Genomic DNA, 25564 nt, shown 5'->3' with positions numbered 1-25564 from the left:
GAGATTAAGTTTAAGTAACCTTAAAGGTATTCATAAAGACTATTGAAGAGTATTATCAACGGTTATTATATGTTGAAGTAAAATCTTTAAAATGATTAAAAAAAATTGCAGAATGATATAAATATATATGTAACAATGTACATACATATCAGAAAATATTTTTATACAGCTCTACATGCAAGATATTTTATTTTTAAACATATTCTTGATTTAAAAATTCGACGCATCCATTTTACTGAAACACTACAAGATCATTTTCTAAAACTTCATCTGGTGTATATTATTTACCAATGATAGATTTCCTTATTATTCTCTCTTGAAGCAAAAGAGAGTTAAGGGCGAAGAGATAGAAAGCGAGCAGCGTACTCACCACACTCGGATTGCTGTGAAAGGAAAGTGAAAGCCATTTGCCGGCTGACAGCTGGCTGCCCTCCCCTCCTCAGAATCTCCGCCCACCACCCCCTGCCAAGGTGAGTTAGCAAGGCGGTGATGAGGAGGCTTGCGGGGGTACCATCCCCCCTTCACTTCTGCTCGAATAATGCGCTTTGTGTGCGAATTAAGATTCCATGTTGTTGGCTCCTACTACTGTGTGGTGTATTTTCATTGCATTAGTGTGTGTGTTTGCTTCCCTTAATGCGCTTAACCCTCTCTTTCACTCGTTCTCTCTCGTTCTTCGCACTTCCAGCTGAGCAACAACTAACAACAATAGAGAACGCAACAACAAGTAAGAAAGTCATAAATTTAGCCAACGGTTAACAGGTGCAATTGAAATGCTCGCCCTTAGAGGCAGATAAATGCACAGAGTTGCGACGCGTGCATTAGTGTATGTGTGCATCCTTGTGGCGCTACGAAGTACAAGAGTCCTAGAAACTAGTTATCTAATGTCTATCTAGTTATATACCATCGAGATACTTATTCCTAAAACGGGGGACGGATCTTGTGTGATTTTTTTACTTATCTACTAATGCGCCAAATATCCCCAGCAGATCAATCATATTCAACGGAACGACAGCAGCTATCCCCTCCGCCGACCCTTGCTCAATTTATCAAGACGTGGCCTACTCACCGCCAAATCCTTGCAAGTCAGCTGCAACGGGAGCGCCGAGGTCCTCGAAGTGCACTGCTCGACGGTTAGGTTCCAATTCAAAGTCACGGCCAAAAGCGACGGCCCAGAGCGGCCGCTAATCGAAATTCTGCAACGGAGTGTCGCGTACATGGGAAATTTATGCAGAAATGCGAGCTGTGAGTCAGCGGGATTTCAGCGAGGGAAAACTGTGTGACGCGCTGTCAGCGAAGCGGAGCTCGGAAAACTCCGTTGGCAGGACAGCCTGTTGCATGCCAACCGACGACCACCCACCACCCACTTCGGATGAGTGGCAGCCCGGCGTGGCGTTAATAAGCGCCTTCTCCCACGCAAATCCCCCCAAGAGCCACTTGAATCGGGAGTGCCCACTATGCTGTTGTTTAATGAAAGCTTTCATCACAGGATGTCCATTAGGTTTGAGTCTAAGCAAACGTTTTGACCGTTGGAAAACCCAAATGGTTAATCACACTACGGCCCACTACAGCACAAGAGACCAAGTTATTCGGCCTTAAAGCACTGTGAGCGCTACAGGTCTCTTTTAATTTTGTAGCCATTTCCAACTGCCTTTTTAAATCAAATTTTTAAATATTTTCTTTACGCTTGGTTTTCTAATACGATGGATTTATTTATAAGTGACAGATATTTTTAAAATTAACAGATTGGGGTTTTCGTTTATATATGTATATCAGATACCCGTTACTCAGATAGAGCAAGGAAGATATTTCCAAATTCTAATGACCTTATTAATTAAAACTTGGTTTTATAATGTCCCTAGTGTAATTTTACGCAGAGAATAATAAGACTCAAGTAAATCCCTTCTTCTTTCCCTCATTTCGGAGCTCCGGCTTGTTGAGAGTGCAGCAGGCAACGATAAATGCCATAAGGACTCCAAAACTTTCCACTTTCCACGCCAAACTAATCGGATTTAATTTAATTAGTTGCTCAAAGGCAGCGAGCTGCGGAAAGTGGAAAGCGCCGGCGGCAACGAAAGTCGCGGAAAGCGAGGAGTGCAGAGACAAAGTACTTTTTCATTACATTTTGTCAGAACAAGGGGCAGATAGCCGCATGTCGCGCGGCAAATTGTCAGGTGCTAAGCTTTGATAAAGTGCGCCCTCGAAGGACTTGGAGGACTTGAAGGACAATGAATAAAAAGCTAAGCTCGACCAGGTGAAATTCGGGAAAAAAGCACAAGCCCAAGCCAAACGCAGACAGAAACATTTATTAAACGCGCCCCAGGAGTGCTCTTTTCAATGTTTGTTTTTCTTCGCATGCAAAATCACACATTCTACGTTTATGCGAAGAGTGATTTTGTGATTGTTAAGATAATACAAATAAATTTTATAGATAGCACTTTCTACATACATGCCTGAACCTCAATCTGCTTTTGCTTAAAATGATAATGCACAGGACAATAGTAATAGAATATAAAGGGTATATTCGTGGTACCAGTCAATAAATAAATAAATAAATAGAATTAATTTATTCTAAGACAATGGGTAATATGTCGTTGCATGAACTTTGAACATTTTTCTATTTAAAAACGATGTCTTTGGAATTAATATTTGATTTAGTTACACGTATGAAAGCATTTATAACACTTTGTTATCAAAAAACCAACTTAATTTGACAACATTTATAAGTTTACAAAACAAGAAAACAACAAATATAACTTATTTGGTTATAATATTAAAAATAAAAATCTCAAATGAATCAGTTTCCTGATTTAAAACCGCATAACCGAAAGCGAAATGTTTTTTCCCCATCGCAGAGCAAAGTTTCCCGTTGAAAATTTCGTATGGGAAATTGTGTGAATGGGTGCCGGGGCGGGGGCGGGGGCGGGGGCGAGGAAGCTCAGGTAACGGTAACTGAAACGTTGCCACCGCTGATTTCAAGCAAATTGGCCGTCCATGTGTGTGCCTGTGTGTGTGAGCTGGGTTTTTTGTTTATGGAAAGTGTTATTGTTTGACTTTGAACTTTCCGCTTGTTTGCTGTCCTTACGCCAGTGGCAGTGTGTGTGTGTGCTGGTGTGTGCTTTGGACCAAAGCCGAGAATGGCCCAAACAATATAATAAAATTTAATGCGCACATATTTCATGAGCCAACAAACGCACGCACGCACAGACTTGCAAAAAACGGATCTCAAAAACCCAGGGCTAGGCAAATAAATAAATCATCCAGCCAACTTTATCGCTTTATTTTTGAACGCACTGCCAGAATGATTAAAACGTTTCAGTCGCCTAAAGCGGGTTTACACTCTCATAAAGCAAAAACACTCTTGTTTTTTCCCAAAGCGATTTGTTTACCATTGACTCAGTTAAACTTTTTACAGCCATAAATGGGTTTTCAATAAGCTTTTCTGTATCAAAATGAAAAGTCATTTTGGTTGTACAATTTATTTTCAGCTTGGCGATAAGTTGATATCTTAAAATTGTCAAGCGTGTGTCATTTTCCCATAAATAATCTGTTTTTAATTTAGCTTCTTAAACAGGCGATAGATAAAATTGATACCATTTTTTGCATTCCACATCGATTATAATCAATTTTTTACCTGTCAGGGCCCACATGAGTGGGCACACAGCTAAATTCGATGCAATTATAAAAGGTTAACTCTCAGTTTTACATTTAGATTAAACTAAATTCACTAAATAAAACATATTTGATTTTTTAAATTAAATCAACAAAAAATTATACAGTCAACTGTCCCGACCATTAGATACCCTTTAATATACAGCAGCAGAGCGACAGATAAAAGATTATTATGAGATAAAGGATTATTATAAAAGGATCAAAAAAGCTTCCTTTCCAATATTACAAACTTTTCAACGAATCTGGTATTCTCTTTTAACGTAATTAGAAACAAACCAGAGACCAATTCACTATAATTCACTATTCTAATGTCTTTGTAAAAGCCCATGTAATATATACAAAATCCCTTTCAACTGAATATTAATTTAAATACTACTCATTTTTAAGGATACATTGCAAAACTGTTTTTAACCATTATCAGTGTATACGAAGTACTAGGCTTAGAAAAACAATTGAGATAACGCAATATGAATATATGCAATACAGAAGAAATGTATTTTAAATTTGTTTTATCTAATAAGCACTCCACTCAGAATAATTGACAGGCATTAAAAATGGTCTAGCTCATCGAAAAAGTTAGTTTACAGCACAGCTTCCGTATTCCGCGATAAGGAGAAATATCGGAGTTCAGTAAACGACGAAACTTAGTAATGGACGGAAATCGGTGGGGTTTTGGGGAGCAACACACAATGATACGAAGATACCGAAAATCGAAGCTATTTAACGCGGACGCCCACCGACGGAGGGGTTTTCACAACTATTTTTAGTAGTACACAGCCATACGGTTTTTGTGTTCCCTTGTTGCTCGCATTTTCTCGCCGACACTTGGGCTTTGATAAGCTCGCGATTTGCACAATTAACAGTGGCGAGCTGTGTGGGCGCGGAAGACGCGGAGACGGGTCAAGCATCCGCGGCACTTATTGTGATTTTCTTGGGCTGCGAGCGCGCTTTGTGCATTTAATAGGCACGATAAAAGCAGTGGAGCATTGAGAATAATATACGCCGCAACAGATAATAAAGCGTTATTTTGCTGTTGCTATAACAATTAGTAAAAACTTATGTTAGTTTCTTGCACTCACTGGACAATATTTATGTAGATTTGCAAAATTTCCATTTTAAATAAACTTTTTTGGCGCCAAATGGCCACTCAATCCATCCCTGGTAGTGCCCGTGATCAGCTGATTTGACTGCCTATCGACTTACATGTCTATCGATTACAGCTTTGCCGCTATTGCAGCATATTGGCATTGGACGGTCACTCTGCTCGCCAGAGTTCATATTCATTGCTTATAATTTCAACTAATTCAACGTGTCTCGCTTTAGTGGGCATTATGGTCGACAATTTGGAGCCCCTGGAGCCCAGCCTACAGAATCTCGTTGAGCAGGACTCCCTGAAGTGGATCTTTGTTGGCGGAAAGGGCGGCGTGGGCAAGACGACTTGCAGGTGATACAACAACAACAACAACAACAAGGCCGCTTTCTTGGCCGATCTGTGTTAATCTCTGTTTTATAGTTCCAGCCTGGCCGTTCAGTTGTCGAAAGTGCGCGAATCGGTTCTGATCATATCCACAGATCCGGCCCACAACATATCGGATGCATTCGATCAAAAGTTCACCAAGGTGCCCACAAAGGTTGGTGGAAAATTCCCAAAATGAAGTCATTTACAATTGGGTAAACTGAGCTAAAACATCCGAATTCCTTTTTCACACCCAGGTTAATGGCTTCGACAACCTGTTCGCCATGGAAATCGACCCCAATGCCGGTCTTAACGAGCTGCCCGAGGAGTACTTCGAGGGCGAAAACGAGGCGCTGCGCGTGAGCAAGGGCGTCATGCAGGAGATGATTAACGCTCTACCCGGCATCGACGAGGCGATGAGCTATGCGGAGGTAATGAAGCTGGTCAAGGGCATGAACTTCTCGGTAGTCGTCTTCGACACGGCGCCCACAGGACATACACTGCGTCTGATTGCGTTTCCCCAAGTGGTGGAGAAGGGGCTGGGCAAGCTGCTGCGTCTTAAGATGAAGGTGGCGCCGCTGCTGTCACAGTTCGTCTCCATGCTGGGCATGGCTGACTTAAACGCCGACACACTCTCCCAGAAGCTAGACGACATGCTGCGCGTCATTACCCAGGTCAACGAGCAGTTCAAAAACCCAGTGCGTAGAAACATTTATTTAGCTCTTACAACGCCTAATCGGCATTCTTTCTGTGACAGGATCAAACTACATTTGTATGCGTTTGCATAGCAGAGTTCTTCTCGCTGTACGAGACAGAACGGCTGGTCCAAGAGCTAACCAAGTGCGGCATCGACGTCCATAACATAATTGTAAACCAGTTGCTGTTTCTGCAGAACTCACACGACTCGTGCAGCATGTGCGCCTCCCGCTTTAAGATTCAGGAGAAGTACCTGGACCAGATTGCCGACCTGTATGAAGACTTCCATGTAACCAAGTTGCCGCTCCTCGAGAAAGAGGTGCGCGGTCCAGAGAGCATCCGTTCCTTCTCCGAGAACCTTATGAAGCCCTACGAGCCAAAGGCAAAGCCCAAGGAATAGGAATGGCCGCCCAACCCTTAACCCATCCGTTTGTAAGTTTCTTCCTTAGTCCGTGTGTAAACAGAAAGTGCGTAAAATAAATTAAAGTTGAGGTAGCGATCCCCGAAGGAAACTGCTTCGACGTGTAATGCGTAGACGATAGCGGATACTGTATTCCAAAGAGAGGGTGACAACGAAGACTATTTTCAAAGGCCGCCCCCGGCCCGCTCCATTTGCATTACGATAGGAAAGTTACTGCCTTTCATATGCTTTTTGTGGTCCAAATAGAGCCGAGCGTAGCGCAGGTACTCGGTGTTGCCCTGCACAATAGCCGACATGAGCAAAAGGAACTCGTACAGGTTGACCTTGCCCTGGGCATGGACATCAATGTCCCGCAAGACGTTGTGCATCAGGTCGACAGGCACCTCCTTTACGCCCATCGTTTTCATGGCCCTGCAGCAGTCTGCAATCGACACGTACCCCGTTTTGTTCTTATCCATTTGCCTGAACTGCCCGGCAAACTTCCGCACTTGGCTCACACTCATCTTGATGGGAATGTTCAACTGCGAGGCACTCTCCTTGGTCAGCTGTCCCATCTGGGAGTTTAGAAAAGTGCGCGTCTTGCGGATCTGCTTTTTAATTTGGTCTCGTGACCAGCTTAGCTCCTTGGCCATAATGTTTGCTACTTGCGGCAGTATCTCCTCGGCCACCTGGACATTTAGAAAGGCCACTCGTAGTCGGCGGGCCACCATGTCCTCTAACGTGCAAGCGAAGTCCCGAACGCCTTGCTTTACCTCCGCCTCGATGTACGGAAACTCCGAATGAAGTCGCTTGCCCACAATGGGCCATGCCTTTCCACTGCTGTCCGCACTCACAGCCACTTTGAAGGCATTCGATCCGTACGTGTTGGACAGGTGCTCAGCCACATCCCGCTCCATTCCAAAGTCCTGCACCAGCCGGATAAACATCTTCGGACCCCAGCCACTGGCTCCATCCAGTTTGCAGGACTCGGCGGTCACTGATTCTCTGCGCAGCGGTGAAAGATCTCCATACCGTATGGCTGCGTTGACGGTTTTCTCAGCCAGAACCCGAAACGACGACCAGGTGCCGCCCACAATGGAAAGCATGTTTCGGGGCCCTAGCTGGATTACATGGTTCTTGAAAAGCGTATGGTGCAGGGAATCGGATTGCACGGGCAGAGGTTTGTAACCACCCCAAACGGCCAGTACATCGCATCTTCGCACATCGAAATTGGGCGTTACAAAATGCTTAACGCAGTCTAGTAGAGACTGCACATCCGTCTCCGTGGGCTGCGTGTCCTGTTCGGGCAGATTGAGCGGCTCATCGCTGGATCCCACTAGCGTATGGCCCTGCCAGGGCAGGAAAAAGATCGATCGGCCACTGGGCGTGTGTGGATCAAAGACGCCCACCTCCTCAGGACAGTAGTAGCGAGGCAAGACGATGATCGAGGACCAGCTGCGCGTGCAGAGCGGCTTGGCTTCCGAATCCTCCATCTGGCGGAGGCTGTCGCTCATGTGGCCAGTGGCGTTGACCACCACCTTCGCCCGGATACTGTACTTCTTGCCCGTCAGCTGGTCCACCGCCTCCGCACCCGCCACATTGCCCTCCTTGTTCTTGATTAGTCTCGAGACCTTCATGTGGTTGCAGATATCTGCTCCGTAACGAGCCGCCGTAAGAGCAACCGAAAGGCACATCCTGGCATCATCGTGCTGGCCCTCGTAAAAGACGAAGGCGCCAAACAGCTCCTGGCGTCGCAACATTGGAAATAGTTCCAACGCCTCGTTCGCACTCAGATACTGAAAACTCCTGGTGGTCTTGGGCGCCATCAGGTGGTAAATCTTTAGCTTTATGTAGTAAAGCGGCGCCTCCCACCAATGGTGAACGGGCAGCAGGATGGGAACTGGCTGGCTGAGATGCGGCGCCAGATTGCCAATGTGGCTGCGTTCCTGCAAGGAGCTGCGAACCCTCCGAAATGCAGCCACGTCCAGACGCGAGATAGCCTGCTCCAGATCCCTTAGGCCGCCGTGCAAGAGTTTGCTCGATTTGGAGGAAGTGCCGCTGCCGAAGTCATTCGCTTCCACCAGGGCGGTCTTTAAGCCCCGCGTGGCAGCATCAAGAGCACAACCGGAACCCACGGCACCGCCGCCAATGATGAGGATGTCGTAGTGGGTCCGCTTAAAGGCCTCCAGGCACATCTTTCGCGTGGGCAGCTCCCGCTTCATCTGCGGCACTGGAGTCGAGTCCGTTTGCCTTTCATCAAATCCAAAGGCGCCGTGGCCCAGCTTGGAGCTGCCCAGCATCACCGCCATCTGAAGGACCTTGGCCATAATATTACCCCCGTGCTTACACAACGAATTTGAACTATATCTGCGTGGGCAGACAAAATATCTGACATCTGACTGAACCAAAAAAAAATTTGGACGGATTTGCTTGCTTTTGGAAATATGTTTAATGTACATACATGTGAAGAAAAACATTCTGTTTTCGTTCCGTGCCTCAAATGTTGGAATATCAATGGGATAAATTACTTTAGAGTCTAGACCCGCCGTCTGAAGGAATTACACGTGTAGAGGGTTGTACAAAAACGCCAAATGCCAAAATTATCGTTAAAACTTAGCACAAATTTACTATAAAAATCTTTCCCGCTCCACTGTCCCGCTCCTCATGTGACTTTTGAGCTTTCGTACATTAACTAAGTGACTCCGGAGCGGGTTGGAAAGTCTCTGCTGGGCATTGTGGCTCCTCCTACTGCTTGGCACCGCCAAAGAAGAACTTATAAAAGAGCGTGGCCACCAAGCACAACACCAGGGGCACCAGCCACGACTTCACAGAGCTCTCCTCGGTTTGCTGGTCCGTGCTCCAGGTCGGCTCAGACTTCTGGGCCACGCTTGTCCTTTCGCTCTCCACCAGCTCGCCAATTTTGTACTTCTTCATCATGTCGCGGGCATCGTTGCTGTGGCCAACGTCCTCAAAGTTCTCCGTGGCATCCTTGCCGGCCTGCTCGATGAGCACCTCTTCGCCACCGGGGTGCTGTTGTGAAGGAAAAGAACCAGATAAATATTCGCATAAATAACTGTTGGCTGGGCTTGAATGAATGCTAATGGACGTCTGACCCTGAATTTTATGCAGCAGACAGCGGAGGAAATTTGTTCAAGGAAGCTACATGGTAATATTTTGTACTTCCGTTGAAAGTAAAAATAATATATGTAGTTAAAGTTCTAACTGAACAAGAGTACTGAAAATATCACAACTAATTCTAGTTACAGGTATATTTACAAGCAAATAAAGTTACATCAGCTTTGATCTTAAAAAGTCGAGCTTAATTACGGTTTGGGTGTACCAATAAAATTTGTGGAAACTTTGTACTATGGCCGCGAGGCAAGTATGGTGTAATTGTTGTTATTAACTACTACCAAACGTAAACTATGTGCTGAATGATAAGACAAAATAATTTCAACAGTTCTTTGAACGATTGCCGAATGCAATTGAATCGAAGACAATTCTTTACTCTTTTACATAGTCTTACTCAGCCCTATCTAATTTTAATGACTACTTGGTTATTGCTGTTCTTATTTAGACGAATAACTTACTATGTGTTAAATCAGAATATACATATGTAGGAACGTATTGCCTCATTGAAAAAATATTCTTTACAATATACTGGTCATATTGAGCCGTATAAACTGCTAAGATCTCTTCAGATCCAGCAAACACTCTTAAATCTGGAAGTCTAATTTGCGATTTGCCTGGTGATGCTGTACGCAGATAGCAAGGTAGCAGTACCTAATGTTATTCTCGAAAAGACAGAAGACCAAGCGGATAAGATTAGGGGCATGTTTTAAACATGGACTGGATGGCTTCGGTCGATAGACGACTGAAACTTTGGAATGGAATGAAATTATAAATGAGCCGCTTGGTCACCCTCACTATTGTTATTTTCAGTTACCTAAAGTGCAACGTCATCGTTAGAACGGAATTTTCACGGAGCTTATCTTATAAGAGTACGCGATTCCGCCGTAGCATACATATGAATACATATATAGATTTGGTGATGACCCTACTGCTGCGTCAGGGTGATCCACATTTCAGAGCCGGCGGCACTCGGTGCACTTGCATAAGAATCCAAATTCAAATCGGAGTCCGTAAATCAAATGAGATGCAAATGCAGACGCGGATTTTGCTTAACACTTGACCCTCGTCGCCCATACACACACACACACACATGCGTACCTACATATGTATGTATGCAAATGGATAGTTTCGCCATGTGGAGCTCTTTCGACAGCTGCGAGTTTCGACAGGCGAAAGTGGCTGCTGGAAGTTGCGACGTCGCAGTGAATCTGCGCAATCCGGACGCAGGTCAAACTACTATCCGGGGGTCAAAGTACAGACCTAATTGCCCTGCGATGCAAGTTTCACACGCACGTAGAGCCGCTACATGTGGCTGGCTACGTGGGCTTGGGCTGGACTGGGCTGGGCCCATCGCCGCCATGAGCTCAGCGGTAGAAGTGGAACCTAGATAACGCCTAATAACACCCGATGACCCCCATTTAGGGTCGGAGCAGGAGCGGTTGCGGGTGCGGGGCGGTGGCATTCAGCTGCGACGTGTTTCGTGCGATTCTCACCTCGTTCAGGAAGGCGGTGACGTCGTAGATGTTGTTGTGGATGAGCAGCCAGGTGTCCTTGTTCGTGTTGTGCTTGGCGACCTCGGCCCGCGTGAAAGTCTTTGTTCCCTCGCTCGACATGGTGATCACTTGTTGATTTCTACTGCGCGTTTGATTTGTGTCACGGAAAAACTATCTGTCCAGCCTCGCACTCTTTCTATACGGCGCACGGTCTCACAAAAGTGCTGGCCGGCGGTCACACTGGCCCGGAGCAAAATGGATTGTTTACACCAATGCATATTGATATCGACTGCCTAACAATATCGCAGAGTAACCGTTTAGACTAGGCAGAGTGTTTGTGGTATGAACTTTTATTTATTTCAATACATAATATATTAATTACATGTTTAGTACTCATTTATTTAGCTTATAATTTGTTTGCACCACCCATAAACAGCGGATTTCAAGCGGTGGATACGCGATTACTCCATAGTGGATCCCCGCTATTTGCCTATCGACCTGCAGAAAATACTGCATACTTTTAGGTGCGATAGTACCAGTGCTCACAAATACCTCATTTATTTTGGCGCTAATTCGAAAATGTAGGAAACCTCTTAGGTGAAACAAACAATCGATTCCAACGTAATTTACGAACAAAATTCGAGAGCAATTTTATTTTTTATGCCATTCACTCAAACAGTATTTAAAGAACTACCCCAGCAATCTGGTTCAGCCGCAACTAGAAGAAATCATTTTCTCTACCAGCGACGAATGCGCAGACTCAGATCTTGTATTTACACTTGAGCCCTGCCTTTATTCCATACTCGGCAAAGGAGACTTCAAAGTCAAACGTATCCTGCTGTACGCCGTGCGGCTGCGGTGCTCCTTCAATAAAAACAGTCGACACGCATCGTGAAGAGTTTTCCAAAAGCTACAGCGCTGTCCAGGCGTTTTCAACTACCATAATTAAAGTTAACACAAATATATTGATAAGTGACGTTGGGAGTGCTTTTGATACGCTGCCCTTTTAGCTTTTTTACAAGGGTAAGTTGCAGACGAGTCCTTATTACGCAATTGCCATCCTGGAGCGGCCTACGTGCGGTTGCCATTTGCATGGACCCAAGACTTCCTTTCGGGGTTATACATCCTCTTCGCATTTCGCTCCTTTTGCTGCGGTAAACGAGAGTTATTTTTAAGTTTCTTCCAACTTCAATCATGCCCTTGGAGCCCGATGTACGCGTGCTTTGGAGTCCCGAGGGTAAACAACTCTTATGGGGGACAATCCAAAACTCAGTCGAGTGGCCTGTAAATCATTCAGATTGTTTGTGTCTTCACAAGTATCAAAGTGGGCTCCCGTATCACGCTTTTCTGCTGGGTTATCAGCACCTGGAGATTTGACTGGCCAGTAAACACTTACCTGTGATTATGTGTTAGGACCACAGCTCCATCCAATAACCAATATATATGCGATTTATGTATCCATTATGGCCAGCTATATGGCATATTCTTGAGATAGGCGAAATGTGTCAGAATAGTATTCAAACAAGAAGTACATGCAATGTTGAAATTAAGTGTGTCGTTGTTTCATTTACAGTCGAAATTAACCTCACATGCTTCTACAATTATACATAAATATATGTTTATATATGTAGTTCGCATTAAAACCCATTTAAACGCAATCGGCGATTGTAAATTTGTACGCCTCACGCGTCGCAAGAGAAAAATAAGAAAAACAAAGTCGGAACTCAGATGTGGATTGCGATCGAAGGCATTATTGCCACTCACACAAAGGGTCTAAAAATAGCCCTGTCCCTGCATATTTTTTACACAGAGAGTTCACGCAATTAAATTTTATGTGTCATTGCTGCATAATTGGCGACATTTTCCGACCCGGGAAAACGACAGTGGTTCGTTCACATTTCCTTGGCGCGACAGTGCCACTGAATTTGCATTTCCAATGCATCATTAGAATTGATTGATTCCGTCATTAAATACAATTGACTGGAATTGAGCAACAAATGTTTTCAATTCAAGCGCGGCTCTTGGCCACCAACAAAATTAATAAATAAATAATTCAGTAAATATTTTGCTTGCTCGATGATTTTTTGATCGGGCGACGGCGAATCGGGAGGTCGGATATATGGTAAATATGTATTTTCGAGGGACTGATATTAATTGGTCGATCAAGAGTCCAGTCGAAGCTTAATTGAACACATATTGTTTTTAATTATGGCATTTGCGAATTTTGCTTAACGAGTGTTGTGCCACTTTCGCTTTCACCTTCGACCAGAAGCTTAAATACTGAAATATCTCTACGAACTCCTTAAATGTAAATGTAAAATGTAAGGTAAAACGATGCACATTTTATGGCATCTATAAGTCTTATATACATACATACATACAAAAATTTGTTGCATTATCAAATTCAGTTGTACCACAATATTGTAATTTACGTGAATAGTCAATTAACTATTTGCGATTTCTTGCAGTGCTTTTCTTAATGAGAACAGACTACAAAAAGTGATTTTTACATAAATTGTTTTGTTTTCATTTTTTTGATGCTTGACATCGTACACTTTCGAATAATGCATTTTATACATATGTTTCTAAGTACATAAATACTTATTTTTATATGTACATAGATAAATGAGTGGCTAAACCCAATAAATAAATACTACATATAGTATTATTTGACCATTTGAAGAAGTTCTGACTTGTTATGAAAATAATTCTCCTCAGTGTTTGTGGCTGTTATTCACACGCTTTTTTTGGTGTCAGGATGTAAATGTGTAAAACGTAACTGCGTAAATATTTGGCGTATTTATAGCGACTTATTTACGCATTGTTGTTGTGTGGGTCGCACAAAGAGCAACAACAAAGCGGCAGAAGGATGCCCAATTCCATTTTGCATTGCATTTTATGTATTTCTGCTGCGCCAAGGAGCGAGTGAGACAGAAAGACATGCCACTCAGAGAGTGCGTGATTATCATGCAGTGAGCACGTGCACATGACTTTGGATTTGTTTTGTTTACCCCTGCCCCCTCCACTAACAGTTTCTTCTCACCGTTCCATTACCATGCAAACATCCACCGTTCCTCGCTTCGCAAACACAAACAACAAGCAGTTAAAGGTGCACACATACATAGGTACATATTTGCATAGAAACATAGATATATACATAGATACGGCCGGCTCACCGTTAGATGCACTTTACCCCGCGGAACGCATTGTGATTAGAGTTATCACTGATTAAAATAAAGATACCAAAATAAAGCGATGAGCAAAGAAGAATATACTAGGTTTAGAATGTAACTAGGCTTAGCTCAGTCCCCAAAACTCGTTGAAAAGTAAATAAGTATAGCACTGTTTCTATTTATCGATGCAGCGCATATGTAAGTTGTTTGTTTATTTTGCTTTCAAGTGAAGGCCGCACGGCGCATTTTAATTGTATTTTGCAGGCATTTGATAAATTTCCACTTTCCACTGAAACTATCTGTTACCACCCGCCGAGAATCGTGACGTGACTAATAGGGCATCCACCGATCTGCTTCGCAGCTTTCTTAGAAGATTTTGTCATCGAAAGATCTATAAACGGTTTCGATGGCCACTTGGCAACGAGGTCTAGATATGGCTTCCGTTCTTGTTCTCAAAAAGATTTGGCCAGCTCCTGGACTTTGTTTTGGCCATAAATCGGTCGCACGCGTTGGAGTAATGCATTTGTTGTTCTTTATTAAATTGTTTTGATTGCTGTGCTTGTGGCTTGTTTTTCTGCGTCCTCCGTGTTAATTCGAATGTGTAAACAAAAGATAAACAACAAGATCGTTGGAGTACACTGCTAGAAAAGTGGGGCAACTATGTGCATATCAATGGCAGAAGCGCTAAAGGCCAAAAAATGTTTAGATTGTTCTCAGAAATGATCCAAAACAACCAAAAGTGCATTTTTCCAGCAGTGTAATAGTAATAGCTGTCTCAAAATATTGAAATGCATTTCTATAGATGCGAATGCGTCCAAGCAGTTCTCACAAATGAAAACACTCATTTCAAATGTTTCACGCATTCCCTGCGTGCTGTGTATGTGAACACACAGTGGCGTGCGGATTGTTTAATCGGGGGATTTGGTACTGAAGCTGAGATTTGAAGTTCGATTCGCCCGATTTTTACCACCCAATAAGCACTATCCCGAGAAACCAAATATGTTGACATACATAGATATATGGAATGGTATTATTATGGAGAATAGATGAACTTTCGACCCCCCTTGTGGCGCCCCTGGGCGTGATGTGTGCGTGTGGCTGTGTGCGAGTTCCACTCGTTCCGGCTGTGCTTTTTAGCTGGCTCATCGGCAGAATCGCCTCAGATGTTCTTTGAAAGTGCGCTGGTCAAGACGTCGAAGTGCAGCTAAAGAGAAAAATCTAGCCAATTACAAGTACAAGTAAAAGTGTTACCCAGTTTGCAAGGGAATAAAACGAAAAAAGTGAAGAAATTAACAGAGAACTATTACAACAGTAAAAAAAAATAGTTAGCAAAATGCCGGTCGATGTGTGCAGTCAACCACACAATTTGCTCAGTTCAATGAGGTAAACTATTAAACGACGCCGATTGAATTTTCCCATTTTCCCGATCAAGTTTTCCAATTACCGTGGCCTTTATTGTGAACATATGTATTTATAGTTTGCAAGCATACATCTTTTAACATTTATTCGTGTAATTTTTCGAAGTCTTCAGTAATGTGATAAATTTACAGATTTTACAAATAGTTTTTAATATTCAATTCCCTCAAAAAGCGAAAATAAAATAATAAAAATATAAAAATAAAAGAATTAAACCATATCGAGGTGATGAAAATATGAATTATTTGAAATAATGTGACACTAGCGTGCACATTGAAAACTGACAAAAAATAAAGTGCAAGTAGAGTAAACTTTGATATGTACATTCGTCACTATCTTTTACCACTGCAATATAAACTAATTGAAACGCCAGACATCAGACCAGACTAATATCCGATATTGGCCTAAGCATTTTATCTGATATCTTTATGACCCATGGGTTTCCGGCTTTGCTGTATATTAACCAAATCTAATGTCAGAATTTAGCTTTATCTTTTATTAGAGCCCTTGTCAATTCATTGAAGTGAAGTGATCCGTTACTGGATTTGAAACAAGTGCAATACAAACGTTTGACCTTTCAGATTCTTACCCACTGTAATTACACCACACAAAAAGTAGCTAGAATAATGATATTTACATCGAGAACTCTGAATTGTGGCTGGCCCTGAACATCAAGATAATCGTTTCGAGTGTTAGTACATATATACATATGTATGTATGTATATAGGAAAGGCAGCGGAGAATACGAAATGGAACTGGCGTACTCTAATATCATGATGCGGCATTGAAACTATCAAGAACTACGCATTGCGACCTTGGATCAATCAAAAAATTAAATCGGAGATATGTATAGAAATGAATAATGTATGGGAAATGATTAATATAGGGATCAACTTCAGCTACTCGATGCTGGTGATAGTCTAGGAAGTTCTCTGAGGGAAGAAAGCATGTTTTCCATATTAAAAATTAGACATATTAATACATATTCTCGGAATAAGCTAGCAAAGTTTAGTGACCCATTTATTCTGCAGGAGTATTTTTAGCCACATCTCTAATATATATCATTCATTCCTTTGTCTGATTGCAGCGGAACAACAGATACCTCGTTGTCATTGAACCCACTGTCCCTGACTTCCGCTCTGCCGCCGACGGATCCCGATCACCACAATCCACACAACATGAACAAGCTGTGCCGCCAAGTGTCAATTGAGTCGCCCGGCCCGGGTGCCAAGAACTGCGTCTTCAACTTCTTTGTGCCCATCGAGGACACCCCAGCGATGGGCGCCCGCATCCGGATCGTTTGCGCCGGAGCTTGCTATCGTCGTCGCGACCGCGCCAACTCCATTACCAGCATGTCCTCAGTGTCCTCGGAGCTGAGCGACTACTGTCCGTCGGTGAACTCGATATCCTCGCCCGCACACCAGGGCATCCGGGAGGGATCCTTCTTTCCCGGCTTCGAGGTAGCTGGCGTGATCGAGTCCCTGGGCTCAGAGATTACCGAGGCCAACAACCGTGGCCTGCGCATTGGACAGCGTGTGATCGTCTATCCATTCGATGAGACCCCAGCCGGCTATGCCGAGCTGCTGGTCGTGCCGGACCTGAAGCACGTGGTGCCCATTCCCGACAGTCTGCCCATGGAGGTGGCCGCCATGCTGCCGACGGGCGCCCTGCTCGCCTGGAACGCCGTCTTCAAGGCCCAGGCCGTCGTCACACAGATTCTCAGCCAGAGGGCTGCCACGGAGCCAAAGCGGAAGCCCAAGATCCTGATCGTGGGCACTGGTGGCCTGGCGCTCTGGGCCGTGCGCATCGCCTCCTATCACTTTGCCACAACTGGAGCCGACAACGTGGACATCACAGTGGCCAGTCTGCGGGACGAGGGCTTCCGCCTGGCAACAGAGATCAAGAAGTAAGCATCCATATTTCATTCAAATCCAAACTTAACTCTAACCACACAATGCCTCATTTTCCACTTTCCAGCGTCAGCGTGGTGCAGTGGAACGAGTGCCTGTACGAGCCGCAGCTGATCGAGCGCACCAAGGACGTGTGCGGCGGGGCCGTGGACGTGGTGATTGACTTTGGCACAACCTCCAGGAGCCTGCACCGCTCGATGCACTGCCTCTCGAAGGGCGGCGTGGTGCTGATCAGCGACGAGGTGGCCGAGAAGCTGCTGCCCAAGTTCTCGCGGCTGTCGGAGCAGTACCAGCAGGAGATCATCGCCATCTCGAACGGCACCGCCGAGCAGCTGGCGGAGGTAGTGGAGCTGGTGGCCAACAAGAAGATCGAGCCACCGCCGCACTCCGTCTTCCCCTGCGAGCAGGCGGCCGAGGTCATCGCAAAGCTGTGCAACTCCGAGATACCCGGACGCGCCATTCTCCGCTTCCATGACATAGAGTAGGCGATTCGGAGATTAGGAGACTCGGAGGAAGCGAGATCGGAGGACATGGTTCCCCATTAAGGCATTAACTCATTTAATATGGATATCTGTTAGCTGTACTCGGAAGAACACCCGACAAAACACTGCAACCTGCAACACTCTCGAAGCGGATTCAGAAATGTGCTTACTTTGTAGTCGGTCATTGTTTTGTAACCTTAATTTTGGACTGCAGACAAACTCCTCGTTTTATTGTCTTAGCGTTTTAGGCATTTTTAGTATTATGTACATATAGATTGTGATTTATTTTATTCGTAAGCCACCCCACCCATGATTCTACTTTTGCAGGTTCATTTATCACATCGCCATACAAGCCGAAATCGAGATTCGGAGCTTCTTTAATCATTTTCGGTTAAGTAAATACCCCAGCAGAAGAGGATTACAAAATAAATGTTATGCATATTATACACAAAATTGTTACGCATGTGATGCAAATGTTTGATTCAATTGCTTGATGTTTGTACTCATTACGTACCCAACATTATACTCTACTCTTATTCACAAATAAAAACCATTAACTATCAATCCACGGGGCTGCTATGCTAGGTATACTGCACCTGCGCTTTGTGTGTGTAATGTGGCAGTCGAGTTCCCCGACTATCTGATACTATTTACTCAGCTAGTGGAAGGGCGAATCAGACATTTCAACACTATCAGTTTTTTACGGTTTGTGGGCGTGGCAAAAAGATCTTTGGCAAATTCAGAGAAATTTACAACACTAACAAAAATGTGCAAAAATATCAATATATTTTTCAAAAGTGGGACGTGGCAGTTTTGAGCGGTTTGTGGGCGTGGCAGCATGGATCAACAAACTTGCTCTGCGTCTATCACATGGACAGATCGACTCGGGACTCGGCTGTTGATCCTGATCAATAATATATCTACTTTATATGGTCGGAAACACTTCCTTCTGCCTGTTAAACACTTTTCAACGAATCTGGTATACACTTTTGCTTTTGGGTATCAATTTAGATTCAGGACTGACTAACAAATAGAATCTAATATTCGTATACTTTATCAGATCGAAAATACAAAGGTAATTATGTTAAAAGGTCCATTAAATTTGCAGTTTTCTAATTTGAAATATAACACTTTTTTTAAATGTAAGCAATAACTAGATGTGGCAACGCTCTGAGCGCACAAAGAAAAGTTGGCAGGCCAAGCCGCACCGATTGGTGTTGGATAACGTCGTTGGTGGAATTGCGCCAAAAACTGTAAACAGCGCGGCAAGCTGATCGCAAACGCAGGGGAGCCAATCTAGTCGAGACCCAATTTAATTATTGCTGACGTTGGCGACTTGGTACACCACTGATAGTGAATCGCAGCGCGATGGTTAATAAAGAGAACGCCCGCAGTGTGGGCCAGCAGGTGAAGTGGATCGGAAGCCAAGAAGCACTGCCGCCTGTAAAGAATCTGGAGCACAAGAACGTCTACTGCTACCAGAAGTGCATCTACGGTCCGCTGACTTTGTCCGTTGGCGATTTTATCCTGGTGTCGAACGCGGATGCCGCCGAACCGGACACTGTGAGTGGATGCGACGTGGCAAGGATCTTGCACATGTATGAGCTGCGCGAGTTAACCGATCGCGAACCCTGTCGCGCCATCGTCCAGTGGTATTCCTGGCCGAAAGCCATTCCGCACAACAAATACGACGACGACGAGGTGGCTATAGACTTTAGTCTGGAGGTGATCGAGGAGCATCGCCCGTACGATAACGACGTCGCCCTCGGTGCCATCTACCGCAAGTGCATCGTACTGGAAGGCACCTCTGAAAAGTCCGCGCAGGAAATTCTCAGCCGACACTCCAACAAACTGAAGTCCACGGCCTGCCCAATGTTTGTCAGCCGGTACAGGTTTGTCAAGGTGAAGCGGAGATATCGCTTAATTCCCTTGGAAATTCATTTGGAGCAGCCGGAGGACAATACCAGGCCATCCCGTTCGTCACGCAAATCCCTAACTGCACACAGAGAATCCAAGCGATCAGTATCCGCCCGCCACGATGAGACCTCTGGCGAGAAACGACGACGTGCATCAATGGCAGGTGCGAATTCCGTGGAGTTCATCGATGTCAACTGCTTCAGCTGCGAAAATAAGGTGTCGCCCATCAAGATCGTGGGCGGACGCAGTGTAGTACGGTTGTCTGAGAAGAAAACGGCCCCGGAGATTAATGCCAACTATCTTCCGGCCTCTCCCCTCACCGAAAAGAATGCCAAGGTGGAGACGCCGAAATCCCGGGCCTCGGCAGCCCGCCGCAACCTTAATCTCAGCTTAGATCGCGGAGCGGATACCACAGCCGACTCAGACTGCCTGAATTACTCAATTGTTCAGCAAACTCCTGATCCCAAAACGCCTTCCAACGACATGAAGATCAAGTTGCGCCTCTCTGAGAGAAGGCGTTCGGTGCGTCTCGCATCCATGGACGCGGATCCCTTGTCGTTAGAGGAGACCGCACAAGAACCCAATGCCCAAGGACGAAAGCGATTGGGCGTGGCCAGTGGCGATATCTACCATACCCCCACCAAGAAATCCAAAGAGCCTTCGGGCGTTACCGAGCAAACGCCCTCGACAAGGCGTAAAAGCATCCTGAAATCAGCCACCAGTCGTTTGGGTAAGTAGTTGATCTTCCACACATATTAACACGCACTAAAGGACTTTTCCATGATTTATTTAGCCGAGGGCACGCCCAGACGTAGTATTCAACTGTCTAGCATTGTGGAGAAGCGCGTGTTTAAGGATGATGAAGTAATATCCACTCCAAAAAGGGGGCGTCCTAAGAAAACAGTTCAAGACGAGGACGAGGACTACTCGCCAAAAAAATCAGTCCAAAAGACGCCTACGCGAACGCGTCGTTCAAGCGCCATCACCAAAACAGCGACGACACCCAGCAAAGGGATCACAACCGCAACTGCACCGATGACGCCCTCGCAAAAAATGAAGAAGATTCGAGCTGGTGAACTGAGTCCCAGCATGCAACAGCGCACTGACCTTCCGGCGAAGGACTCTAGCAAATCGGAACTGCAGCTGGCACGGGAACAGCTTCACGTGTCTGTTGTGCCAAAAAGTTTGCCGTGCCGCGAACGGGAATTTGAAAACATTTACGCCTTTCTGGAGGGCAAGATCCAGGACCAGTGCGGCGGCTGCATGTATGTGTCTGGAGTTCCGGGCACTGGCAAAACTGCCACTGTGACTGGAGTCATACGCACCCTGCAAAGGCTGGCAAAGCAGAATGAGCTTCCTGCCTTTGAGTATCTGGAGATTAATGGCATGCGACTAACTGAACCGCGTCAAGCCTACGTGCAGATCTACAAACAGCTCACGGGAAAGACTGTGTCCTGGGAGCAGGCACACGCTCTTCTGGAGAAACGGTTCACTACTCCGGCGCCTCGTAGAGTTACCACTGTGCTACTGGTTGATGAGCTGGATATCTTGTGCAACCGGCGCCAAGATGTGGTCTATAACTTGCTCGACTGGCCCACCAAGTCGGCGGCCAAGCTAGTAGTGGTCACCATTGCCAACACCATGGACTTGCCTGAGCGCTTGCTGATGGGTAAGTATTCCTACCATAAATTCCCAACGGATGCTATAGCTTTTATTGTTTCTCTTTAAGGTAAAGTCACATCTCGTCTTGGCCTTACCCGCCTTACATTCCAACCGTACAGCCACAAGCAGCTGCAAGAGATCGTTACCGCCCGCTTGGGAGGATCTGAGGCATTCAAAGGCGAGGCCGTGCAGCTAGTGGCGCGCAAGGTAGCCGCCGTTTCCGGGGACGCTCGCCGAGCTCTGGACATCTGCCGGCGTGCTACAGAAATTGCCGATATGGCTGCGGTCAAGTGCGTAACAATGCTCCACGTGCAGCAGGCATTGGCCGAGATGATAGCCAGTGCCAAGGTGCAGGCCATTAGAAACTGCTCGCGGATGGAACAGATCTTCTTGCAGGCGGTAGCAGCGGAAGTTACACGCACAGGCGTCGAGGAGACGACTTTCATGGGTGTCTACCAGCAGGTGGAGACCATCGCCGCCTTCATGGGCGTGACCTTTCCACCACCAGGACGCGCCCTTCGCCTGTGCTCCAAGCTGGGCGCGGAGCGACTCATCATTAGTGAACACTCCCGCAATGACCTCTTTCAGAAAATCCTGCTAAACGTCAGCGCCGATGACATTCACTACGCCCTCAGAGTAGCAGAGATGGTCAGCTAAAGCAAAAATAACGAATAAGAATTAACGAACAAAAAAAAGGCTATTCAAGCATTATATCATTAAATTCTCATCTGCATTTTAACACTCAAATCAAGCTTACTTGAACCGTTCGCCACGCTACACATTTTTAAATAATTCATTACTCATAAAACATTGTAATAGCTTAAGCGTTTTTAAATTATTTCTTTTTTAAGCGTCATGTTTAAACAATTTAAAGTACAAACTCGTTACTAAAAATACCAAATAAAACACCAGCACAGTGTAACAGTCGTAAAGTACTTTTGGGGAAAATACGGAATAGATAAAGAGGTGGTAGCGGAAGCCAACCAAAAGCCAGAGGTAGAAGGCCGCCGGCAACATAATCAGCGCGGCGTAGAGCGAAGCTATCAGCGAGTCCGCGGCTATGGAGTAAGGAGGCTGTAGCTGCATGATACCCACACTGCGCAGATCCGAGCGCAGGGTATGGACAACTAAGTAGAGGAATGCATGAATATCAGCACTGTATGTGTTGAGGGTGACAAAGATGGCAACGATCGATGGGTTGTAGCTTGTTTGCCCGATATAACCCGGCGTCAGGTCAATGGTGGACAGACTGTTCGAGTTTCCCTGGTAGAAAAAGAACATCCTAGCCAGGAATATAGTCATGATGATCTTGTACACATGTACCAATCGCACGGAGAACTTTCTGGCACTGGTCCCATAAACATCGCACAGCTTGTAAGTTTGCTGCAGGGCCACGAGAAGTACGGGAAGGAGTAATATATTTTGCACGCGTTGCAGAAGCGCAGCTAACAGCAGGGAACTGGTCAGGTTTGTCTGTAGTAACTGCAATAATACACTTGTGGGCGGCACCTTCCCAAAGCTGTGCGTTGGCGGCAGCGCCGCCCGATAGCCCAGCACCAAAACCAGTGCCAAGCAGCACCAGAATGCCACCAGCGTTGGCACCATAAGTTTTGCACTGCAAATGGAAGAAAACATTATAACGGCTGACATTACATGGACCTATTTAAACTTACGCCATATGCGGAGGCACGTCGAAGAAAAGCACCTGGCCGTTTAGCCCCCGGAAGCAGTAAACCATACATAAAGCTAATCCACTGGCCATCGACTGCTGCACCTGGCTGTGACGATGCAGGCGTGCCCAGAGCAACAGCAGCGAAAATATCACAACGGTGCTCTGGATAGCCTGAAGCCTGTGGATGTAGCGCATCAATGTGAGTAACATAAGCACCACAAGCACTTTACGCATTTGCCACAGACAGGTTGAAGCAATCGTGTACAGATGACGGCCATTTAGTTCCACGTTGGTCTTGGTAATGCGCCATCGAAGCGTTCGGAATGCCGTCAACAGGATTAGGGTATTTCCCAGGTAATACCATGTCTTGTACTCGTACTCAATGAACGAGGAGGAACCAAGAGTTATCGTACGTATAGCATAACAAGATAGCAGAGGTAGCGGTAATGGAATGCAAATTTTTAGGCGACGTGAGTATATCGGAGGCAATGCAATCTTGAGCAGCGCCTGCGCCACATCGATTGTAAGGTAAACAGCGATTGAAATGGGTACCACAATGAGAACGCTGTAAAACGTAGAACTGGTCATGATGATGTCCAATGCATGACTGGTACAATTTAAGATAACAGCAGCGATCACAGATAGCCAAAGTTGTCCCACTTTTAATCCATCCAGCTGAAGCTGTTCGGTGAGATCCAAGTACAAGACGCTGATCACAATATGCAGTGATGTCTGAAAGATCATGGTCACTATAATGTACTTCATAACTGGTCGGAAATCTTACCAGTGTGGTCAATGCTAGTCCAATGGCTATAAATCCGTAGTCGAACTTCACCAGGGATTCGGAGAGTAGACCGGAAATCTCAAGAGCGACGCGCATATAATTTAGCTTTGCGTTCTGGTAGTAAACCTGACTAGCTCCACCTCCACCGCCCTCCCGTAAAGGTAGTAATATCTTCTTGTGCAACAAGGTGGCATTCTGGTACCAGGTGTAGTAATCTGGAGAATGAACAAATAAAGAACTAAACAAATCGCGGAAAGATCATATCCTTACCACTCCGATGGACTCTTTCGTGGCCGAACTTCACCCGTGCCTTGTTGAGTAAGTGGTGGGCGTTGTAAAAGTAGGCATACAACTGGTGCTCCAAAGACAACGACTCCAGCATCTCGGGTATTAGGCACCCAATGGAGAGAGTGGGTATTTCAACAGACAGAAGCACTGAAAGCGTAGGCGCCAAGTCGATTTGATTGTAGCGTTTTGTGACAGACCTGTGCGAAAACAAAGCAGATTAGTATTTTCCTTTAGATTGTTTTTTATAATTTACGTTGTTTTGCTGCAATTGTTAGAATACAAAAATAAAGGTACTAGAGTTTCGGCTGGCGTATTGCCGCCATGTCCTCCGCCATCAGCCATGCCATGATCTCCAGTCAGCATGAGCAAAACGTTGGGGAAACTCTAAAACAATGAAGGTGTTATTTTACAGGACCCCTTTATATTAAGCTATATATCAACTTACCTTATGATCTAATATTTTTTTCACCACCTCATCCATTTCCTTTAGCTTGAGGGGCACCCTAGGGCTGGAATTGCCTTCGACGTGTCCAATGTGATCGAGGCCCAGATAATGTAAAATCAGCAGAGACCAGTCACTCTGCTCCAGCTCAGTCTCTAGTGTTTTGGTCACATTTCTATCGCCCTCGTAGAAGTCGTTAACATAAAATGAATCATGGTTCTCGGCATGCCGTGTGAACTCGCTGGGAAAGAGCTTCACCCAGGTGTGGTCACCGGCGAAGGAAACAACACGATTCTGCTGTTTTAGGCGGTGCAAGAACGAGTCCTGCATCTGCTCCGTGTGACCCACGTTTAACGCAATGTCGATGAAGTTTGAAAGGGTACCGGTGGTGATGCTTTTCAGGCGTGGCATAGTCACCGTTGGTATGTCCACATGAAGCTTGAGCTTCTTGCAAGCCCTAGAATAAGCCACCGGCATGGACGTGGCATCTGGAAAATCATCGCGCAACGCGTCGACCAGTAAGAGCACAAAGGAGTCATAGGCAGGCGGCGGCGGCGTCAGTCTGCAAAGGGTAACGAGCATTATCGGGGCGCTATCTCACGCAATAATCAGCTCCAGAACTCACTCCACGCCGAGAAATGCGGTGGGCCGGCCTTCTGGGACGGTGCTTTCCTTCTCCGCCACCGAATAGGAGGCCGGAAAGAAGCCAATCAGAAAGAGCACTGCGCCGCAAAGAAACGCCGTAAGCATGCCGATGCTATAAACCAGCCGACTTTTGTGCTGTTCCATCTTCTCGTTTTCATCGAAAGTTCCGCGCTCCACCAAAAACCACAACAAATAAAATTGCCGCCCGTCAACTGGAAGTGAAATATAAACACTGGCCAATCGATGAATGCTGCATGCTATCGATAGACGAAAAAGCAAATGCTGAGTTATCAGAATGGATACCTAATATATATTTAATATTATATA

General features: G+C 45.4%; 6 protein-coding genes across 7 annotated transcripts; 3 read left to right on the top strand and 3 right to left on the bottom strand.

Moving 5' to 3' along the window:
- Positions 1 to 4909: 4909 nt before the first annotated feature.
- Positions 4910 to 6355, top strand: LOC6528444 (ATPase ASNA1 homolog). Its single transcript, XM_002089454.3, has 4 exons — positions 4910 to 5113; positions 5183 to 5300; positions 5383 to 5823; positions 5883 to 6355. The coding sequence occupies exons 1-4, from the start codon at positions 5001 to 5003 to the stop codon at positions 6219 to 6221; spliced, it is 1011 nt and encodes a 336-aa protein (XP_002089490.1). The 5' UTR covers positions 4910 to 5000; the 3' UTR covers positions 6222 to 6355.
- On the bottom strand, positions 6303 to 8698 carry LOC6528443 (glycerol-3-phosphate dehydrogenase, mitochondrial). The gene has a single exon (XM_002089453.4). The coding sequence runs from the start codon at positions 8696 to 8698 to the stop codon at positions 6407 to 6409; it is 2292 nt and encodes a 763-aa protein (XP_002089489.2). The 3' UTR covers positions 6303 to 6406.
- LOC6528442 (cytochrome b5) lies at positions 8652 to 11046 on the bottom strand. Its single transcript, XM_002089452.4, has 2 exons — positions 10847 to 11046; positions 8652 to 9251 (listed from the first exon to the last, which is right to left on the bottom strand). The coding sequence occupies exons 1-2, from the start codon at positions 10964 to 10966 to the stop codon at positions 8967 to 8969; spliced, it is 405 nt and encodes a 134-aa protein (XP_002089488.1). The 5' UTR covers positions 10967 to 11046; the 3' UTR covers positions 8652 to 8966.
- A 603-nt stretch (positions 11047 to 11649) lies between these two features.
- Positions 11650 to 18391, top strand: LOC6528441 (zinc-type alcohol dehydrogenase-like protein C1773.06c). Of its 2 annotated transcripts, none has more exons than XM_015198873.2 (3): positions 11650 to 11869; positions 16523 to 17341; positions 17413 to 18391. In XM_015198873.2, exons 2-3 carry the CDS (start codon positions 16614 to 16616, stop codon positions 17828 to 17830), a joined length of 1146 nt encoding a protein of 381 aa, XP_015054359.1. In that variant the 5' UTR covers positions 11650 to 11869; positions 16523 to 16613; the 3' UTR covers positions 17831 to 18391. The 2 variants fall into 2 exon arrangements, with proteins under 2 accessions (XP_015054359.1, XP_002089487.1); XM_002089451.3 differs by lacking the exon at positions 11650 to 11869 and adding an exon at positions 15189 to 15402.
- Positions 18392 to 19068: 677 nt separating this feature from the next.
- Positions 19069 to 22328, top strand: LOC6528440 (origin recognition complex subunit 1). The gene is made up of 3 exons (XM_039371229.2): positions 19069 to 20474; positions 20538 to 21413; positions 21474 to 22328. Exons 1-3 carry the CDS (start codon positions 19196 to 19198, stop codon positions 22061 to 22063), a joined length of 2745 nt encoding a protein of 914 aa, XP_039227163.1. The 5' UTR covers positions 19069 to 19195; the 3' UTR covers positions 22064 to 22328.
- On the bottom strand, positions 22115 to 25473 carry LOC6528438 (GPI ethanolamine phosphate transferase 2). Its single transcript, XM_002089448.4, has 7 exons — positions 25218 to 25473; positions 24596 to 25154; positions 24404 to 24534; positions 24133 to 24347; positions 23863 to 24077; positions 23080 to 23810; positions 22115 to 23021 (listed from the first exon to the last, which is right to left on the bottom strand). Exons 1-7 carry the CDS (start codon positions 25379 to 25381, stop codon positions 22253 to 22255), a joined length of 2784 nt encoding a protein of 927 aa, XP_002089484.1. The 5' UTR covers positions 25382 to 25473; the 3' UTR covers positions 22115 to 22252.
- Positions 25474 to 25564: the final 91 nt, after the last annotated feature.

The sequence above is a fragment of the Drosophila yakuba genome, chromosome 2L (assembly GCF_016746365.2).
Source record: "Drosophila yakuba strain Tai18E2 chromosome 2L, Prin_Dyak_Tai18E2_2.1, whole genome shotgun sequence".
Taxonomy (NCBI): Eukaryota; Metazoa; Arthropoda; class Insecta; order Diptera; family Drosophilidae; genus Drosophila; species Drosophila yakuba.
The sequence above is the reverse complement of the archived record's forward strand: the minus strand, read 5'-3'. Positions and strand labels throughout refer to the sequence as shown.

What these genes read in the sequence shown, in the direction of transcription:
- LOC6528444 (XM_002089454.3), top strand. Translation starts at nt 5,001, where the DNA reads ATGGTCGACAATTTGGAGCCCCTGGAGCCCAGCCTACAGAATCTCGTT. An exon ending in TCACCAAGGTGCCCACAAAG is followed by an intron (nt 5,301 to 5,382) that starts GTTGGTGGAAAA and finishes TTTCACACCCAG; the next exon opens with GTTAATGGCTTCGACAACCT. An exon ending in ACGAGCAGTTCAAAAACCCA is followed by an intron (nt 5,824 to 5,882) that starts GTGCGTAGAAAC and finishes TTTCTGTGACAG; the next exon opens with GATCAAACTACATTTGTATG.
- LOC6528443 (XM_002089453.4), bottom strand. Translation starts at nt 8,698, where the DNA reads ATGTTTTTCTTCACATGTATGTACATTAAACATATTTCCAAAAGCAAG.
- LOC6528442 (XM_002089452.4), bottom strand. Translation starts at nt 10,966, where the DNA reads ATGTCGAGCGAGGGAACAAAGACTTTCACGCGGGCCGAGGTCGCCAAG. An exon ending in TCACCGCCTTCCTGAACGAG is followed by an intron (nt 9,252 to 10,846) that starts GTGAGAATCGCA and finishes CCTTCACAACAG; the next exon opens with CACCCCGGTGGCGAAGAGGT.
- LOC6528441 (XM_002089451.3), top strand. Translation starts at nt 15,353, where the DNA reads ATGCCGGTCGATGTGTGCAGTCAACCACACAATTTGCTCAGTTCAATG. An exon ending in AATTTGCTCAGTTCAATGAG is followed by an intron (nt 15,403 to 16,522) that starts GTAAACTATTAA and finishes GTCTGATTGCAG; the next exon opens with CGGAACAACAGATACCTCGT. An exon ending in CTGGCAACAGAGATCAAGAA is followed by an intron (nt 17,342 to 17,412) that starts GTAAGCATCCAT and finishes TCCACTTTCCAG; the next exon opens with CGTCAGCGTGGTGCAGTGGA.
- LOC6528440 (XM_039371229.2), top strand. Translation starts at nt 19,196, where the DNA reads ATGGTTAATAAAGAGAACGCCCGCAGTGTGGGCCAGCAGGTGAAGTGG. An exon ending in ATCAGCCACCAGTCGTTTGG is followed by an intron (nt 20,475 to 20,537) that starts GTAAGTAGTTGA and finishes TGATTTATTTAG; the next exon opens with CCGAGGGCACGCCCAGACGT. An exon ending in GCCTGAGCGCTTGCTGATGG is followed by an intron (nt 21,414 to 21,473) that starts GTAAGTATTCCT and finishes TTTCTCTTTAAG; the next exon opens with GTAAAGTCACATCTCGTCTT.
- LOC6528438 (XM_002089448.4), bottom strand. Translation starts at nt 25,381, where the DNA reads ATGGAACAGCACAAAAGTCGGCTGGTTTATAGCATCGGCATGCTTACG. An exon ending in AACAATTGCAGCAAAACAAC is followed by an intron (nt 24,348 to 24,403) that starts GTAAATTATAAA and finishes GTTTTCGCACAG; the next exon opens with GTCTGTCACAAAACGCTACA. An exon ending in GACGTGCCTCCGCATATGGC is followed by an intron (nt 23,022 to 23,079) that starts GTAAGTTTAAAT and finishes TTCCATTTGCAG; the next exon opens with TGCAAAACTTATGGTGCCAA.